The sequence below is a fragment of the Ranitomeya variabilis genome, chromosome 4, assembly GCF_051348905.1.
Source record: "Ranitomeya variabilis isolate aRanVar5 chromosome 4, aRanVar5.hap1, whole genome shotgun sequence".
NCBI classification, from domain to species: Eukaryota; Metazoa; Chordata; class Amphibia; order Anura; family Dendrobatidae; genus Ranitomeya; species Ranitomeya variabilis.
Window position 1 is genome coordinate 56,917,492 of NC_135235.1, and position 20,963 is coordinate 56,938,454.

The 20,963-nt window shown below is 41.1% G+C and overlaps 1 protein-coding gene across 2 annotated transcripts in view; it reads left to right on the top strand.

Annotated features, from left to right (window-relative positions):
• The first annotated feature begins 479 nt into the window (after positions 1-479).
• BLNK (B cell linker) overlaps positions 480-20,963 on the top strand; it is a 244,067-nt gene continuing 223,583 nt past the window's right edge. For both annotated transcript variants that reach the window (XM_077258545.1, XM_077258546.1), the window contains exons 1-2: positions 480-569; positions 4,484-4,546. In XM_077258545.1, the coding sequence (XP_077114660.1) occupies positions 495-569; positions 4,484-4,546 (138 nt within the window). In that variant the 5' untranslated portion in view covers positions 480-494. The remainder of the gene's footprint in view (positions 570-4,483; positions 4,547-20,963) is intronic.

The window sequence follows — 20,963 nt, forward strand, 5'->3', positions numbered from 1 at the left end:
AACAATAATGACACAATATTTTTTTCTAACAATCTTTGTCATTTTTTTCATCACTTAAAAAGACATGTTTGGTGTCTATGAACTCATAATGACCTGGAGACTCATAATGGCAGGTCAGTGAAATTCGGACATGTGAATGAGCACTAAGATTGAGTATAATTTTTATTTTTTAATCAGTCTGATCTTTCTGAAAAGGGATAACCCCTCTAAATGATTATCCTTGACGTAATATTGTAAAATTTGTTGTTTAAACTGAAAACCTAAATATTGTGTAACCTACTCTTCCTTGACATTATCCTTTTAATCTGATTTTGACTAATCTTTCAGAATGGGTTTTACTAGGGTTAGCATTTTGGCAGCGTGGGGGTTAAGTCTTGTTTCACACAGCTCGGCAGCTAAGGACACTTCCTCTTTGAGAATTAGTAAATCTCTAAGAGGACCTGAGCACATACTACTGTATTTAATAGCGACCCTTCAAATCTCCAGATTAGACCATGGCTTTTAAACTCCCGCTCCGGGAACATTTTGAACATTGGACAACTTCACAAGTCGCAGATCTTTTCAGGCAGGTAAGTAATTCTTTGGGGGACCAAGTTTTGTGATCCTCATTGATGACCTAAAGATTTGTGTCTACTCCCCTGCACTAGGGTTCTCCTTCCTCCTATGCATGAAATTGAAATATAGTTGTATTCATAACCGGTAGACGGGGGCATGGCTGTAGGGAACCATTTGGGTTTTTTTTGGTTTCGTTATTGAGATGAACTTTTGTTAATGACCAAATACTTATTTCCACCATAATTTACAAAATAAATCTTGCCAAATCAGACAAGGTGATTTTCTGGATTTGTTTTCTCATTTTGACTCTCATAATTGTGGTCTACGTATGATGTCAATTACAGGCCTCTCTCATCTTTTTAAGTGGGAGAACTTGCACAATTGGTGGGTGACTAAAAACGTTTTTTCCCCACTGTATAGGATTCCTATCTACAGTATATGACCCTTATATTAGTTACTAAGATATTTAAAGGGAATCTGTCACCCCATTTTTGGCCTATAAGCTGCGGCCACCCCCATTAGGGGCTTATCTACAGCATTCTGTAATGCTGTAGATAAGCTCCCGATGTAACCTGAAAGATAAGAAAAACAAGTTAGATTATACTCACCCAGGGGAGGTCCTGGTGCGGTCCGGTCCGAAGGGTGTCGCCGTCTGGGTCCGGCGCCTCCCATCTTCATGCGATGACATCCTCTTCCTTGCTTCCTGTCGTGGCTCCTGCGCAGTCATACGTTATCTGCCCTCTTGAGAGCAAAGTACTGCAGTGCGCAGGTGCCGGGAAAGGAGAGAGGCCCAGCGCCTGCACACTGCAGCACTTTGCTCTGCCCACAACAGGGCAGATAAAGTACGCCTGCGCAGGAGCTGCGACAGGAAGCAAGAAAGAGGACGTCATCGCATGAAGATGGGAGGCCCCGGACCGCGACGCCCATCGCAGCGGACCGTACTGGGACCGCCCCTGAGTAAGCGTAATCTAACTTGTTTTTCTTATCTTTCAGGTTACATCGGGGGCTTATCTACAGCATTACAGAATGCTGTAGATAAGCCCCTAATGGCAGTGGCCGCAGCTTATATACCAAAAAGTAGGTGACAGATTCCCTTTAAGTGAGATAGTCAAAATGTATCAATAAAGTACATATCTTCTCTCATTCAAAAGAGGCAACAACTGAAATGACTGCCCCCCCATTATATAGAATGTAGAAGGAAGTGGAATAGTAATACATATCTCACCAAAGTACAATTATTATCCAGCCAAACCGAAATCGAAAACACAAAACTTCCCAATAGTTCCTTCTCATGGCAGGAAACCAATTAGAACATTTCATTAATATAAGTTATTATTTACAGATTATATTCAATTACAAAGTTATCATTATTATTATTTACCATTTACATTACATAATGGGGTTATCAAGAAAGGCCAACACACGTGCTCACCAGGAGCAGAATCACCAGAACTAGAAATTCTATCACTAATCCTCAAGGAAGGCTGAGAAGGTAAATCCTTCATTAAAGCCAGAGAAAATTGGCAGCCATTTGCAGGTGATAGGTCCTCCTCACCAAACAGAGTTATTGAAAAACAAGGCACGCATATGCCGCTACTAAACAGGGAGTCTTTGTCTCCCCCAGTTAGGACACTTGGGTTTTTTCCAAAAATGTAACATGTATTCGTATCAAACAAATAGATGACATGTCTGATACTCCATGGGTGCATAGTTACTCCATGTGCCATAATATGGTGCCTCTATAAGTCACTGTATTCTCCCCTATGCTGGATTTACAAACCTGATTGCAACTTTCCTAGAAAGTTTCCTATGGCGATTTGGTTTGGGTCATGATGAGACCCGCAGCCTGTCTACACATCGTACTCTGCTGGGATGATGAATATTGGATGTGGGAAACCGGAGTTAGAAATAAAGTTTAATGTAATATGGTATAAAATGGAGCATACTGAATTTTAATAGATTTTAATTTAATTCTTGATTTAAAAAAACATTTTCCCTGTCAATGAGATCCATAATACAGATCCATACAATGGAAACAACACCTGTAATAACACCAAATGAACGAGGTATACAGTATTATTGGACTTTACCTACAATTGATATCTTAAAAAAATATGTGAATCTTTGTTATTCTATGTCCCAAACGTTTCATCAATTAAGCCAAATGCCAATAGCATGAACCTTTCACAGCTAAAAACTACAATGAAATAAAACTTCATACAACTAAGAAAAGTCAAATAGAGAACTGGAGCTTCGTTCATTTAGTCACGGATATAACCTAAGCAGAGACGGGGGATCCTGAGAATTGCAACAAATGTGCACTGAGTCACTTCTCCTTAGGTAAAGACTGGAAATGGAAAGCCACAAACTGATGAAAGTACGACCCATTGACCACCGGATTAGTCTCTGCTCATATCTGTGCCATGGCTCCTGTGAAGAACAGATAGATCCCATGGGTATCTGTTTGGTTCCGTCATGGTGTCTGTTCTTTTGCTTGGCATAGCTGCAAGCAATTATTTTAAATGTTGTTCTGGATTCTAATATTGCTGACCTGTCCTTAGATGACGTCACATATCAATATTGCAGTGATGGGGATCCAACACCAGGAAGAATGGGGGCTGATCGGAGTGTCCAGCAGCTACTTCTAGGCATTGAACGAGGCTCTGCTGTTTTTATCTGGCCACTGTTGAAGCTAATGGATGCTGATCAGTGGGGTTGCTCGATTTCAGACCCCCATAAGCTGACATTGACAAGTTATTCTAAGGAGAGGTTATCAATATTAGTCACCCGTACAACCCATTTAATAATCCAAACCCCACTACTGGGATAGGGGGCAACTGACCAGCAGCTACATAATCAGCTTTCTATCTTTTTTTTTTATTTTCAATTTTTTATAGTCCATTTGCATAAACAAATATTATTCGAGAAATAGGACATTGAAGTGGAAATATCATCTTGCAGCCACACATTCCGGTCCTGAGTGCCGGCGGCAGTGCCGGGTATTGAGGCACGAGTTTCTCGCATTGCAGTTGCAAGTGGGACACCGGCCGAAGGAAGAATTTCACAGAGGAGGTCTAAAACCAAAGCAGCTCTTATTTTGATGAACTCTTCATCCAAATATTACATGAGTCACTCTCTTCTGGCTCCTCTATCTGCCACATCTTTCATATACTATCTATGAAATCACTCTTCTCCTCTCTTATTTTCAGATTACATTCTCCACCTCTCCTCTGTATCAGACCAATCTTTCTTCATCTCTCTAACTTATCAGATCACTCTTTATCTATCTTCTTTTTTATCACTTTTTCATATTTCCTATGTATCATATCCCTATTACGCCATATTTCCTATGTATCAGATGACACTTTCCCTATGTAGCCGATTATAAATTTCTTCTTTGCATCAGATCGCTACTTCTCCATTTTTCTTATGTATCAGATCACTACTTGTCCGCCTCTCCTATGCATCAGATCAATTTATTTCCATATCTGTGTATCAGATCACTCCTTCTCCATGTCTTCTATATATCATTGACAGCCGCAACATATCTTGGGATTTCCTAACAAACAGGCAATCCCTGCATGTGTTATGGCTGTCGAACAGCCGCAAGACATGCATCTGCGGGGACTAGAGCATATTATTCGAGCACGCCGAAAACACTCGGTTAGCACCTGAACATGCTCCGATAACACCGTATCCTACTAGGTTCGCTCATCAGTAGTCACTAAGTATCAATCAATGGTTCAACTTACAATAGTTACATTTCCTTCGGTAGAAAGTTGAACTTATCTTAACGAGTAATGGAAGAAGCATTAGTTCATCTATATATTGCAAAAAAAATTCAGATTTTTTAATAGAAATAATTATTCTTGGATTCTGAGATGTAATATTGGTTTACTGATGATCGTTATGTGTGGCTATATTTCAGTGTGGACTACAGGAATGTGCAGTTGTACTGGAGAAATTGGGATTAAATGGCTACAGCTTTTTGGTAAGTCTGATCCTACTATATTTATTTATGTATTTTACTCACTTATATAGAGACATTAATTCCATTGCACTTTACAGACATTATCATCGCTGTCCTTGATGGGGCTCACAATCTAGATTCCTTCCTATCAGTATGTCTTTGGACTATGGGAGGAAACCAGAGAACCCGGAGGAAACCAACACAAACACAGGGAGAACATGCAAACTCCTTACAAATAGAAACAATATATTTAGTAATTGATAATGTGCATCACTTGCAAAGAAAAATATTATATAGCATGTTCATGACTCCCAAATTCTGTAAGTTCCCATCACTTTCCCAAAATCCAATTTTATAGCCATTGAGATATGGCAGATAGAAGCCCTATGGTGGCATCATGAGCCAAGTTGTACTGGGATAGAACAAATATGCCCAGCACCGTATCTTCAGTGTCATTATGATCTTCAGGTATTTGATCACTATTTGGCACACTATATAAAAGCACAAGGGCTGTTTCTGACTATTAGGATTCGTGCCCAAAACCGATTTTCTCGTACAAGTGATATCTGTGGTTTTCACAAATTGCAATCAAAACCATGATATTCTTTGGGGCTGTGTGTTGTGAATTCCGTTCTCAGGCTCCCTCCTGTGGTCATGAGTGGTACTGTGTGAATTTGTTCTTGGGATCCCTCTGGTGGCCTTTAGCGATATGGCTGGTCTTGGCTGGGCTCAGCTGATTCATTTCCTGCCTATGCTGGGCCTATTTAATTCACCTGGCCCTTAATTTGTTGCCTGCTGTCAGTGTATTCAGTCTGGATTCTGAGCTCTCCTGAATATTCCTTGTGACCAGTCTCCTGTTGGTTAAGCTAAGTTTGCTTGTTCATTTTTGCTCATTATCTCATTGAAAACGTTTCTCAGTATATGATGAGTTCTGTCCAGCTTGCTTCTATGTGATTTTTTCGCTTGCTGGTAGTTCTGGGGTGCAGAGTGCGCCCCCCACATCGTGAGTCGGGGTGGGGGTTCTTGCATTTTCTGCGTGGCTTGTTTTTGATAGATTTTATACTGACCGCACAGACTCCTGCCTTTTTTCTCTCTATCTAGTATTAGCGGGCCTCATTTGCTAAACCTGTTTCATTTCTACGTTTGTGTTTTCCCCTTAACTCACCGTTATTATTTGTGGGGGGCTTTCTAAAACTTTGGGGTTATTTCTCTGAGGCAAGTGAGGTCTTTGCTTTCTCTCTAGGGGTAGTCAGTTTCTCAGGCTGTGAACGAGGCGTCTAGGTTTTCAGGTAACGCTCCACGGCTACCTTTAGTGTGTGTGGATAGGATCAGGATTGCGGTCAGTATAGTTTCCACATCCCCAGAGCTTGTCCTATTTATTCAGGTGATATTTGCCTGGTCAGTTTGGAGATCCTGCCACCGGATCTTTAACAGTACAGCAGGCCAAAAGTGTTAAATGCAGCAGAAGAGGGAGAAGAGAAATTCGGAGGTCATTTTTTTTTTCTCTGCACTGTGTTTAGCCTCTCTCCTCCCCTTAATCTCTGGGTGGCTTTGAACTCAGCTGCAGATATGGACATTCAGTGTCTGTCTTCTAGTGTGGATCATTTCACTGCAAGGGTACAGGGCATTCAGGATTATGTAGTCCGCAGTCCTATGTCAGAGCCTAAAATACCTATTCCTGAGCTGTTTTCCGGAGATAGATCTAGGTTTTTGAACTTTAAGAATAATTGCAAGTTATTTCTTTCTCTGAGACCTCACTCCTCTGGTGATTTTGTTCAGCAAGTTAAAATTATTATCTCTTTGTTACGCGGTGACCCTCAAGATTGGGCATTCGCTCTGGCGCCAGGAGATCCTGCATTGCTGAATGTGGATGCGTTTTTTCTGGCGCTTGGAGTCCTCTATGAGGAACCAAATCTGGTAGACCAAGCAGAGAAAGCTTTGCTGGCTCTCTCTCAGGGTCAAGATGAAGCAGAGGTTTACTGTCAGAAGTTTAGGAAGTGGTCTGTGCTCACTCAATGGAATGAGTGCGCCCTGGCGGCGATTTTCAGAAAGGGTCTCTCTGAAGCCCTTAAAGATGTTATGGTGGGGTTCCCCACGCCTGCGGGTCTGAATGAGTCAATGTCTTTGGCCATTCAGATTGATCGGCGTTTGCGGGAGCGCAAACCTGTGCATCATCTGGGGGTATTTTCTGAGCAGAAATCTGAGCCTATGCAATGCGACAGGATTTTGGCCAGAATTGAACGGCAAAACTACAGACGTCAGAATGGGTTGTGCTTTTACTGTGGTGATTCTGCTCATGTTATCTCAGCATGCTCTAAGCGCAAAGTCTGTCACCATTGGTACTGTACAACCTAAATTCATTTTGTCTGTTACTTTGATTTGCTCTCTGTCATCCTACTCAGTTATGGCTTTTGTGGATTCAGGTGCCGCCCTGAATCTGATGGATTTGTCATTTGCCAGGCGCTGTGGTTTTACCTTGGAGCCTTTACAATTCCCTATTCCACTAAGGGGAATTGACGCTACGCCATTGGCCAAGAATAAACCTCAGTGCTGGACTCAAGTGACCATGTGTATGGCTCCTGCACATCAGGAGGTGATTCGCATTCTTGTGCTACATAATTTGCATGATGTTGTAGTGTTGGGTCTGCCATGGCTGCAGGCTCATAATCCAGTCCTGGATTGGAAAGCAATGTCTGTGTCAAGTTGGGGTTGCCAGGGAATTCATGGTGATGCCCCTTTGGTGTCAATTGCTTCTTCTACTCCTTCTGAAGTCCCTGAATTTTTGTCAGACTACCAGGATGTATTTGATGAGCCCAAATCCAGTGCCCTACCTCCTCATAGGGATTGTGATTGTGCTATAAATTTGATTCCTGGTAGTAAGTTCCCTAAGGGACGACTATTTAATTTGTCTGTACCAGAGCATGCCGCTATGCGGAGTTATATAAAGGAGTCCTTGGAGAAGGGGCATATTCGCACGTCCTCGTCCCCTTTGGGTGCGGGGTTCTTTTTTGTGGCCAAGACGGATGGTTCTCTGAGACCCTGTATAGATTATCGCCTTCTAAATAACATCACGGTCAAATTTCAATACCCCTTGCCACTGTTGTCTGATCTGTTTGCCCGGATTAAGGGGGCCAGTTGGTTCACCAAGATAGATCTTCGAGGAGCGTATAATCTTGTGTGCATAAAACAGGGCGATGAATGGAAAACAGCATTTAATACGCCCGAAGGCCATTTTGAGTACTTGGTGATGCCTTTTGGGCTTTCTAATGCCCCCTCTGTGTTTCAGTCCTTCATGCACGACATCTTCCGAGAGTATCTGGATAGATTTATGATTGTGTACCTGGATGATATTTTGGTCTTTTCTGATGATTGGGACTCTCATGTGAAGCAGGTCAGGATGGTATTTCAGGTCCTGCGTGCCAATGCCTTGTTTGTGAAGGGCTCTAAATGTCTCTTCGGAGTCCAGAAGGTTTCCTTTTTGGGCTTTATTTTTTCTCCTTCTACTATTGAGATGGATCCAGTCAAGGTTCAGGCTATTCATGACTGGACTCAACCTACATCTGTGAAGAGTCTTCAAAAGTTCTTGGGTTTTGCTAATTTTTACCGTCGCTTCATCACTAATTTTTCTAGTGTGGTTAAGCCTTTGACGGATTTGACCAAGAAGGGTTCTGATGTTACGAATTGGTCTCCTGCGGCCGTGGAGGCCTTTCAGGAGCTGAAACATCGGTTTTCTTCGGCTCCTGTCTTGCGCCAGCCCGATGTCTCTCTTCCCTTTCAGGTCGAGGTTGATGCTTCTGAGATTGGAGCAGGGGCTGTCTTGTCGCAGAAAAGCTCTGATGGCTCTGTGATGAGACCATGTGCTTTCTTTTCAAGAAAGTTTTCGCCTGCCGAGTGGAATTATGATGTTGGTAATCGTGAGTTGTTGGCGATGAAGTGGGCATTTGAGGAGTGGCGACATTGGCTTGAGGGAGCCAAGCATCGTGTGGTGGTCTTGACGGATCACAAGAATTTGACTTATCTCGAGTCTGCCAAGCGGTTGAATCTGAGACAGGCTCGATGGTCGCTGTTTTTCTCTCGTTTCAATTTTGTGGTCTCATATCTTCCGGGTTCGAAAAACGTGAAGGCTGATGCCCTTTCTAGGAGTTTTGTACCTGACTCCCCGGAAGTTTCTGAACCGAATGGTGTCCTCAAAGAGGGGGTGATTTTGTCTGCCATCTCTCCTGATCTGCGACGGGTGTTGCAGGAATTTCAGGCCAATAGACCTGATCGTTGTCCACCGGAGAGACTGTTTGTCCCGGACAGATGGACCAGTAGAGTTATTTCCGAGGTCCATTCTTCGGTGTTGGCGGGTCATCCGGCGGGATTTTTGGTACCAGGGATTTGGTGGCGAGGTCCTTTTGGTGGCCTTCCTTGTCGCGGGATGTGCGTTCCTTTGTGCAGTCCTGTGGGATTTGTGCTCGGGCCAAGCCTTGCTGTTCTCGTGCCAGTGGATTGCTCTTGCCTTTGCCTGTCCCGAAGAGGCCTTGGACGCATATTTCCATGGATTTTATTTCGGATCTTCCTGTCTCTCAGAGGATGTCTGTCATCTGGGTGGTTTGTGATCATTTTTCTAAGATGGTCCATTTGGTACCCTTGCCTAAGCTGCCTTCTTCCTCCGATTTGGTGCCACTGTTTTTTCAGAATGTGGTTCGTTTACATGGTATTCCGGAGAACATTGTGTCTGACAGAGGATCCCAGTTTGTATCCAGATTTTGGCGGTCCTTTTGTGCTAAGATGGGCATTGAATTGTCTTTTTCGTCGGCCTTCCATCCTCAGACGAACGGCCAAACCGAACGAACTAATCAGACCTTGGAAACTTATTTGAGATGTTTTGTTTCTGCTGATCAGGATGATTGGGTGACCTTTTTGCCTTTGGCTGAGTTTGCCCTCAATAATCGGGCTAGTTCTGCTACTTTGGTTTCACCTTTCTTTTGCAATTCTGGTTTTCATCCTCGTTTTTCCTCGGGTCAGGTTGAGTCCTCTGACTGTCCTGGGGTGGATTCTGTGGTGGATAGGTTGCAGCAGATTTGGAATCATGTGGTGGACAATTTGATGTTGTCCCAGGAGAAGGCTCAGCGCTTTGCTAACCGCCGTCGCTATGTGGGTCCCCGACTTCGTGTGGGGGATTTGGTATGGTTGTCTTCTCGTTATGTCCCGATGAAGGTTTCCTCTCCTAAGTTCAAGCCTCGTTTCATCGGTCCTTATAAGATTTTGGAAATCCTCAACCCTGTGTCATTTCGTTTGGACCTCCCTACATCGTTTGCCATTCATAATGTGTTCCATAGGTCATTGTTGCGGAGATATGTGGTGCCTGTGGTTCCTTCTGTTGATCCTCCTGCTCCGGTTTTGGTCGAGGGAGAGTTGGAGTATGTGGTGGAGAAGATCTTGGATTCTCGTATTTCGAGAGATATTTGCCTGGTCAGTTTGGAGATCCTGCCACCGGATCCATAACAGCTGTGTATATGTCCGATTTTTTTCAGTCAGCAGAAAATATCTGAAACATGTCTGATTTTGATCCAAAGGTCGGATCAAAATCGGAAATACAAGTCTATGGGTTTGTGAAAAAAATCACGACATGCGAGGTACGATTTCCAGAAAGGACAATTTGGAGAACCTGGTTGTGTGAACCTACCTTTACTTGATAAATTGCATGTCTTATACATTAGATTTCATGCAGAGGAACAGTTAATGGAATAATGGAATTGGCACTAGAGATGAGCAAATCCATTCTAATCAAATTCATTTAGAATTTCCCCAAATTCGTGGATAAGGCGAATCAGAATTTTAGGCCTTTCCCTTCACATGAATCCAGCTAAATGGTAACCGGTGATCTTCTCCCACTATGTCCCAACATTTGTGGCCCCTGTGCACTGACTAGACCTAAAAACATCATGACATCATGCTGTTTGGAGGCCTAATTAGTATGGCAAAGATGCCAAACGTGGTGGGAAAAGCCTTCTGAAGTTTGGACTGGAGCAGAGACGGTCTGTGTAGCTAGACAGATGAGGCCGGGCAAGGTACGTATAATTTTTTGTAGACTTCATGTATCATGCTCTGGGGTTTGGATGGACTTCAGAGGACAATCAGGCACATTTGATTTGCAGGAAACAAATTCAATGTGAAACAAATTTCCTGGTCAAATTTGATAGGATCTGCCAAATCGAATTTCAGCAGATTTTCTCATCACTCTTTGGCACTCATAGTTGGAGCATTGTCCAGCCCAAATGTCTGTCGGGGAAATACGTTTCATGGTAACATAATGAGTTTTAAAAAAAAGTTAAAGGTGTATTCCAGCCTTAGCATGTGATCTGTTGATTTGGTATCAATGGGAATGCATTTTGACACCATGACGTGCGCCGCCCCAGGTGAGGGACTGGGGTGAATATGATTTCAAATTGAATTCCTAAACATTTGGAATCACTAGAATTGGTGAATTTTGGAAAATTCGAAAACATATTCATTTAGAATGGATTCACTCATCCTCAGTAACTTTATAAGTATGTGATAGTTTTTGTAACCAATTTTTAGTTAATTCATGACGTTTTTCATTGCTATACATTACTTTCAAGATTCTGTTGATTGCCCTTAGAAACAGACATACAACTCCACTCTGCTGTCAGTCTTGTGACCTCTGTTTAATCATTATCTGGCCTCTGACAAATAAATTGGTAATTAGGAGCCACCAAAAATAATGAATTTAGATTTAGACTTGAATAGGGAACTAAATCTGTTGTAACTCAAAATGTGAAGATTCTATGATTATTCTTTGAAAAGTTGGAAGAGTTCTTGAAATGCGACTGATAAATATGGATTATGCAAAATAAAAAAAAAATAGGAATATACTAAATAGCTGAGGCCATGCGTCCTGGATTCTTCCACCCAGGTTATTTTCTTCGGCAATTCTCTGAATCAGATTTTCTCAGCGGTTAGCATATAATCCAGCAGCTGCTTATACAGCGTCTGTCAATTTAGACATTCTCTAAACAGTTCCCATGCCCCAGGCTTGCAGGGGCTATCTGCATTAAAGAGGCAGCTAATGTAAGCATTTAGCGCAACAACATGAACCGATCCCAATTCCCCTCTCTGGACCTCAGGACGAATTCATCAATGTTTAAACATGGAGCTTCCTGTGACCCAATCACTTCATTTCCAGGACTTAAACTATTATGTATTGTAAAGTCTTATGTTACAAGTGGAAGAAACAAGGTCAAATCCCGCTGTCAGCTCGTTGGGATGATGTGTGTGACAAGCGATGCATTATGCATAAGAAAGTGGTAACATACTTTATGCCTTTTGGAGATTGCTGACAGAGTGGCTTCCTACCTAATCCTACTAGGTACAAATACAATGGATCTGTGCAATTGCAACAATATCATATATATATAAAACTTCCATTAAAATGTACATTAATTTTCTTTATTATTTGCAGATACAGTGACATGTAAAAGTTTGGCACCCCTGGTCAAAATTATTGTTATTGTAAACAGATAGCAGTTTAAAATATATATATATTTTTATTTTTTATTTTTATTTTTTATCATTAACATTTTAAAAATTACAAAAAAGGAAAATGGACAGATGCAAAATTTTGGGCACTCTTGGAGATTTGTCTGCTCAGATAACTTTGGCAAAGGTTTCAGAGCTTAATCAGCCTGTTAGGAATAGTGAGGGTCAATATAAAGTCTGAAAGACCAAGCAAAATTTCAGTGAGAGCTGTTCGTTGGATTGCTAGAGAGGCAAATTAGAGCGCCCGCTTGACTGCAAAACACCTTTAAAAAGATTAAGCAGACTCTGGAGTCGTGGTACATTGTTCTACTGTTCAGAGACACCTGCACAAATATGGCCTTCATGGAAAAGTCATCAGAAGAAAACCTCAGGAAAAGAACATCTCGGCAACCATTAATCATGGGGGTGGTTCAATAATGCTTTCAGGTTGTGTTGCAGCCAATGGCACTGGAAATGTATCACTGTTAGAGGGAAGAATAGAGTCAATGAAATTTCAACAAATTCTTGATGCAAATATAACACCATCTGTAAAAAAGCTGAAGTTGACAAGAGGATGGTTCTACAAATGGATAATGCTCCTAAACACATGTCAAAATTCACAATATACTACCTCAAAAGGCGCAAGCTGATCGTTTTACAATGGCCCTTACAGTTCCCTGATCTCAACATCATTGAAAATCTGTGTCTAGACCTCAAAATAGCAGAGAATTCAAGATGGCTCAGGAATCTCACAGAACTGGAAGAGTTTTCCAATGAAGAATAGATGAAAATCCCTCAGACAAGAATTGAAAGACTCTTGTCTGGCTACAAAAAGCATTTACAAGCTGTGATACTTGGAAAAGGGGGTACTACTAGGTACTAACCATGCAGGGTGGCCAAACTTTTGCAGTGGCCCATTTTCCTTTTTGTAATTTTTAACATGTAAAATATGAAAATATTTTTTTCTCCTAAAATACAAAGGAAATGTGTCATCCTATACTTTAGCCCTTTTAGAGATTGTTTCATCTTCAACTTGGTTAACTGCTCCCAATAACAATAATTTTGACCCAAATTTTTACATGCCACTGCAGCCCTCTGCTATATTTTGCTCTGCAGTTTTCCTACTGTTCACATTAAAGAGAACCTGTCGAGGTTTCCCCCATATAAAGTACGACTAGCATCTTTAAAGGAGCATTCCTATCTATAAGATCATATCCCAATATGTAGTAGGTGTAAAATTAATAATAATATTAAAAAATACTTACTTCAATTAGAAATGTAGTATAGTTCTTCTGATTAGCTATATCACTTACCCCAAGTGCAGGGCATTGCGGTAGTAACAATACCTTGCACTTGGACACTGAGGAAACATCATTCAAAAGAAGCAGGGAGGAAGGATGAGGCTCACAAAGAAGAGAGGAGGTGCTGGAACAGAGACGCCCATCGAACCGGACTAGTGCCTGCATAGGAGTTTGGGGACAGACATACAGCATTCTAGCATGCCACAGAAGGCTTAAAGGTGTTGGCCCTTCTTTATATGGGGAAAACCTGGTGACAGGTTCCCTTTAACCAGACGACTGCTATTTCTCCTGATGTATTAATGTATGTAAATTCCAATGGGGAAAGCAACAATACATACAGAGTTACAGTACAGACCAAAAGTTTGGACACACCTTCTCATTTAAAGATTTTTCTGTATTTTCATGACTATGAAAATTGTACATTCACACTGAAGGCATCAAAACTTGCCTGTCCTTAGCAGTGGTTTCCTAACAGCTATTTTTCCATGAAGGCCTGCTGCACAAAGTCTCCTCTTAGGAGGTGGCTACTTTGAGGAACCTAGAATATAAGACATAATTTCAGTTGTTTCACACTTTTTTGTTAAGTATATAATTCCACATGTGTTAATTCATAGTTTTGATGCCTTCAGTGTGAATGTACAATTTTCATAGTCATGAAAATATAGAAAAATCTTTAAATGAGAAGGTGTGTCCAAACTTTTGGTCTGTACTGTATATAGAATATTTTTGTCATCAATTCATGTGCATTTATTACATGGTTCATCAGGTGCGGACTATTCCCCCCAGAATACAGGACCATTTGAAGGCACCATATGGCAGCACAGAGACCGAAGGGACTCATGAGCGCGGCTGTACAGATTCTGTGCACATGGCCTTGCCATGTGCATGAGACCTAAAGAAAAGCACATGTTTGAAAATGCCCTTTTTCTAGTAATATGGAATAAATAGACTGAAATGGTCCAAAGTGTTTCCATTTCAGGGCACAGTAGCCCAGACGTACAGGAAAAAAACCACAAATAACTAATGTTGTAGAAAGTTGTGGGTGAGCACTGGATAAAAACAGTTAATAGCAGTAGGTCACTAAAAGTTATAAGTAGCAAGTGAAATGCCTTTAATCAGTATTTTATAAGATCTCTCTTTTTTCTGTAAACAGTATAACAATTTGTAAAATTTTCCAATATCAAAAACAGCAATTTAAAAAAAAAGAAAGAATTAAGCCGAAAATTGATGTGTAAGCAGCAGCTCTATAAAACCACGGGATTGCAGCTCAGCATTGCTACAGATGGAGATGAGAAAGCAAAACCTGAACACGGTGATTTTTATATAATTGTACTGCGGGAAACAATATTCTCAAATTCACTAAATTTCTTACAGAATCTGAATATATTTAGAGTAAATTGTTTGTACGCAAACATGATCAATTTGCAGTCACTCCAGGTAATTTAGCATTCAGTTTTGTCTGCAGCGTTGGCCCAAGCAGGATCCCACATTGTAGAGGAAAGATAGGAGGATGTGCATGCCTCTATTCAATGCTGATGGTGATGTCCAGACCGGCTGTGGGTCGTCTGACTCAAAACTCAACAGCCTCATAGGCATATGTGAGATCATAGAATCATAGAATGTTAGAGTTGGAAGGGACCTTCAGGGTCATCGTGTCCAACCCCCTGCTCAACGCAGGATTCACTAACCATCTCAGACAGATGTCTGTCCAGCCTCTGTTTGAAGACTTCCATTGAAGGAGAACTCACCACCTCTCATGGCAGCCTTTTCTACTCACTGTCAAAAAGTTTTTCTAATATCTAATCTGTATCTTCTCCCTTTCAGTTGTGAGAGCCCTTCAGATATTTGTAGACCGCTATTAAGTCTCCTCTTAGCCTTCTTTTTTTGCAAGCTAAACATTCCCAGTATCTTTAACGGTTCCTTGAAGGACATAGTTTGCAGTCTGCTCACCATCCTGGTAGCTCTTCTCTGAACTTAGTCCAGTTTTTTTAAAAATATGGCTCCTAGAACTGGACACACTATTCAAGATGAGACCTGACCAAAGAGGTGTAAAAGGGGGTAATTACTTGATGGTTGCGTCAAGACACACATGGCTTGGCAGGACATTGTGGTCTGTACTTGAATCGTGATTACAGAACGTGTGGAATCTTCCTTAAAAGAATGTCCTTGTAGCACCGTTCCTTGTATAAGAAATATAGCTCTCCAATTCTGTGTATAATTATGTGTATATACACACAGTGGTCATGTAATTTTTATTTATTTACATCCAGTTGCTCGCATAGTGCCAACATATTCTGAAGGTGCATTACAGATATTGTCACAGTTCACATCAATCCCTGTTCCCAATGGGGCTCACAATCTAATTTCTCCACTTCTTACTAAATACAAGTTAACATATAACTAGGCTTTTGGAGTGTGAGTAAACTAGAACACTCAGAAGTCCAATGACTGGCCATTTTTGGTGGAGGAAAGTTAGAGTCAATTCCAAGGTGGGAAACTAGATTATTACAAGTGATGGAGGCCTCTCATATGATGAGAGGTTGGAAATGTTGGGCTTGTTTAGCGTAGAAGTTGGAGCAGTCAGATTGTGGAATGCCCGACCACAAGAGGTAGTAATGGCAGACACTATAAAACATTTTAAAAAGGGCTGGATAATATATTATCAATACACATAATATTGTGGGTTATAAATAATCACAATTGAGAATGTATAACTGGTCGAGAAAGATTGAACTTGATGGACCTAAGGCTTTTTTCAACCAAGCTAACTATGTAACTATGAAAAGGAGAGGACCTCTGAATGCAATGGTTAAGTCATGAATATATACAGAAAACTGGAACACCAGTGGTAACCCGTATAAACACATGGAGAACAGACAAACTTTTTGAACCCAACGCCCATACACAAAAAAATTGCCCAAAGACAGCACAAAAAAATTGGTTGAACCCACTGATTTTGATGAAATCAAATGATTATAAAATTGGTATGGGCTCTACTGACTGTCTTCCAACATCAGGGATAGGGGATTTTGTATTTTAACACATGATACTGTTGTTAAGGAAGATTAGCTGACATCACCGATGTCTGACAACATTCTCTATTCAAAGCACATGCATGCTCATCCTAACCGCTAAATCATGTGTATCCTGGAGTTGGGAGGAATAGGTGCCAGAAGAATGAGTATTCCACCAAGAAGAATGAGTATTCCACCAAGAAGGAGTATTCCACCAAGAAGAATGAGTATTCTACCAAGAAGAAGGAGTATTCCACCAAGAAGAATGAGTATTCCACCAAGAAGAATGAGTATTCCACCAAGAAGGAGTATTCTACCAAGAAGAAGGAGTATTCCACCAAGAAGAATGAGTATTCCATCAGGAAGAATAAGTATTCCACCAAGAAGAATGAGTATTCCACCAAGAAGAATGAGTATTCCATCAGGAAGAATGAGTATTCCACCAAGAAGAATGAGTATTCCATCAGGAAGAATGAGTATTCCACCAAGAATAATGAGTATTCCACCGAGAAGAATGAGTATTTCATCAAGAAGAAAGAGTATTCCACCAAAGATGGATGGTCTTCCTAATTATTAACTAATAAAAGCTCTACTCTGAAACGCTGTAATATGTAAACATTGAATATATGAAATTGGAATTGCATTACTGCTGTAGAAAACATGTTAACCCCTTCAAGACGCGGCCCTTTATCGTTTTTGCTTTTTCGTTTTCGCTCCCCTCCTTCCCAGAGCCATAATTTTTATTTTTCCGTCAATATGGCCATGTGAGGGCTTATTTTTGCGGGATGAGTTGTTCTTTTGAACGGTTTTACCATGTCGTTTACTAGAACACAGGAAAAAAAATTCCAAGTGCGGTGAAATTGCAAAAAAAGTGCAATCCCACGCTTGTTTTTTGTTTGGCTTTTTTGCTAGGTTCACTAAATGCTAAAACTGACCTGATATTATAATTCTCAAGGTCATTACAAGTTCATAGACACCAAACATGTCTAGGTTATTTTTTATCTAAGTGGTGAAAAAAAATTCAAAACTTTGCTAAAAAAAAAAAAAAAAAAAAAAAAAAATGCGCCATTTTCCGATACCCGTAGCGTCTCCATTTTTCAGGTTCTCGGGTCAGTTGAGGGCCTATTTTTTGCATGCTGAGCTGAAGTTTTTAATTATACCACTTTTGTGCAGATACGTTCTTTTGATCACCCGTTATTGCATTTTAATGCAATGTTGCGGCGACCAAAAAAACGTAATTCTGGCGTTTTAAATTTTTTTTCTCGCTACGCTATTTAGCGATCAGGTTAATGCTTTTTTTATTGATAGATGGGCGATTCTGAACACGGCGATAGCAAATATGTGTATGTTTGATTTTTTTATTATTGTTTTATTTTGGATGGGGCGAAAGGGGGGGATTTAAACTTATATTTTTTTCATATTTTTTAAAACATTTTTTTTTTACTTTTTCCATGCTTCAATAGCCTCCATGGGAGGCTAGAAGCTGGCATAGCCTGATCGACTCTGCTACAAGGAGACCTCTGGTTACTATGCTGGCGCATCGCTGACCCCAGATCATGTGACGGGGGTCGGTGATGCGCACTTTTCCGGCCGCGTGGCCGGAAGCGGTAGTTAAATGCCGCTGTCATCGTTTGACAGCGGCATTTAACTGGTTAATAGCAGCAGGTGGATCGCGATTCCACCTGCCGCTATTGCGCGCACATGTCAGCTGTAGAAAACAGATGACATGTCGCGACTTTGATGTGGGCATGTCGTAAAGGGGTTAAATAATGAAGGTACTTAGAGCACAAATTTTTGAATATTTGCAGTATACCCCTCCTGACTGAGCACACATCCTCCCATCAGCCTAAGGCGTTTTTAAACAGAGCTTGGCTCTACCGGCCCATATAATCGTAGGATTTTAGCCCAAGAGAGGCATTATGTTAGGTTTAGGGTCCCTACAAAGAGGGTGCGCCTTGTTGCTGGCTGTTGGGCCCACATGAATTGGCCAAGTTCTGCGCTAAGTACCTTCATTTTTTAACATGTTTTTTACAGCAGTAATGCAGTCCCAGTTTCATACATTCAATACATATTATAGCGTTTCAGAGAGAAGCTTTAATTTGTTAGTTATATAGAGTGATTCTCTTAGCTTGCATCTGTTCACATTTGTGTTTTTCGTTTTAGTTTTTTTTTATTTATTGTTTTTTTTTTATTACAATATCAACCACTGAACCATAGTGCTGCTCATGTTAAGAAATTCTGATATTCTATCCAAACAGTATCAGCTAAACCTCCAAACCTCCAAATATTCATGATTGAAGGGATGGAGCAAATAAAAACAAATTATAAAATGATATAATATTTGGTGACCATTCTGGTTCTTGGTACATATTGATAATGTGTTGTTCAGTTTCCCTTTTACTTTACAGTAGTTTTCATATAAAAGGCGCTGTCCCATGTTCTGTCTTCAGGAGCTCGCTACTCCCTTGCCCCTTGGCCTCCTGCTTCCCGAGAGGTGGTATGCACTTGAAGATAAACTGCGCAGACTAGCGACATGGCTGCACCGCTGGCCTGGTCTATGCTCTACCCGCGAGAAAGCTTTGCCTCTGCAGCAATGGAGGAACACAGGGGAACTAGAGCTGGTTGGAACCAGCTATCCAGCTGGCTTCAAGCAGCGGTAGCAAAAGAGCTTGTAAGCGCTGCACTCCTTGCCTATGAGTGCAGCCACTGCATATAGATTACAAAGTTAGCAATCAATCTTATCATAACTCCCTACTGCCAAGACATCACAAATCTCTCCTGATGAACCCGGTTGGGGGAAACGCGTCGAGAGTGTGTCTTCTTCATCTGAGGAGCTATATTATCGTAGTTTCCAGCCGTTTGCATGCAATGCCGCACTGGAGCAGATAAGTACAGTTTGTTTGGGGAACTATTCCCTTTTTGCTCTCAGTGTATTATCTAACAAATTGCAGTTGTGTGTTATGCAATGCCATTCGTGGCTATGGTTATTCATTTGGTTTATCAATGCCATGCAGTATTGTTGCTGGAATATCTATTAGAGTCATTATTTGTCAGCACCTATTTAATCCCTGAAAATTGAGAAGGTGGGATTCTTTTTATAGTGAAGTGCTGTTATGGTACCTAGATATGTATCTATAACCTTAATTGTATCAGTTATGAGTGATCTAGATTGAATGCACTGTCTCTTCTATTTTACATATGTACATCTTACCCTAGTTATTATGTGCACATTGTTATCAATCTAGTAGTGCATCATATAGTCAATGCAGGCCGTCTGGCCCTCTGTTTCTTACTTTGGGTCTTATAGGGTTTAATAGGAGTGCAGGGACAGCCATCGCATGAGCGGGGGCGCCAGTCTCGTGTTTCTTAGGCCTCTTTCACACTTGACCGCACCACGGACCACGTACTGCTGGATCCCCGTCACTGATAAATATCAGGTGTTCTTGAAAAAGGCTTAACAGCCGAAACGTTGAAATAATTGCCTGTGGAAATAATTACCTGTGACATAATTAATGTTATAGGAAGATTTACATAATTTTTCTTTTCCGTGTGCGGTGTTTATTGACGGATTCACGTCATCGAAATATTATTTGGAATTTATAATAAATACATGACTTTATAATTTTTTCATTCATCCTTTGTGTGCTGGAGTTTGATTTTTTGATGTGCTATTTTTCTCCTAAGCACCATACTATTAGTAGTGAGCACCTCATTTTCTAAATAATCTTTCACACTTGCGTCATGTGACGTCCGTTGCAATGCATCGTTTTGGGGAAAAAACGGATCCTGCAAATGTGCCCGCAGGATGCGTTTTTTCCCATAGACTTGTATTGCCGATGGATCGCGACGTATGGCCATACGTCACGTCCGTCGTGCACTGGATGCATCGTGTTTTGGCGGACCGTCATCACAAAAAAACGTTCAAGGGAACATTTTTTCGTACGTCGGGTTCGCCATTTCCTACCGCGCATGCGCTGCCGGAACTGCGCCCCCTCCTCCCCGGGACTTTACAATGGGCAGCGGATGCATTGAAAAACTGCATCCGCTGCCCACGCTGTGCCGAATTTTCACAACGTGCGTCGGTACGTCGTGCCGACGCTTAGCGATGGGCCCGTACCGACACAAGTGTGAAAGAAGCCTTAGGGTGCCAACCTCCGCACCTAGGTAGGCACTCAGATAGAGCTGAGATATAGGAACAGGTCACTCATTTCCACACATCGGCTGAGTGAGCTTGTTGTGACATAGCAGCACTTTCATACCATCACTATCTAGATGTTATCAAATTTGGTGCTGTCAGTTGTTTTCTATGAGGTATAATACTGGGCATACCTCTCTCTCTCTCTCTCTCTCTCTCTCTATATATATATAGTTGTCTTTGGTGGAGGTATTTTGATGGAGATATTTTTTTATTATTATTATTATTTACTAGTCAGTTTAAGAATATAGGGTATTTCACTGATTTTTCTTCCCTATTATCTCTCAGCCCAGTATATATAGGCATTTTTCACTGAGGGGGATTTTCTCTATTTTATCATAGATTTAATAATAAAGGTTATATTTTATAAGAGGGGCTTCTCTTTTGGTAAGCTGTTATATTTT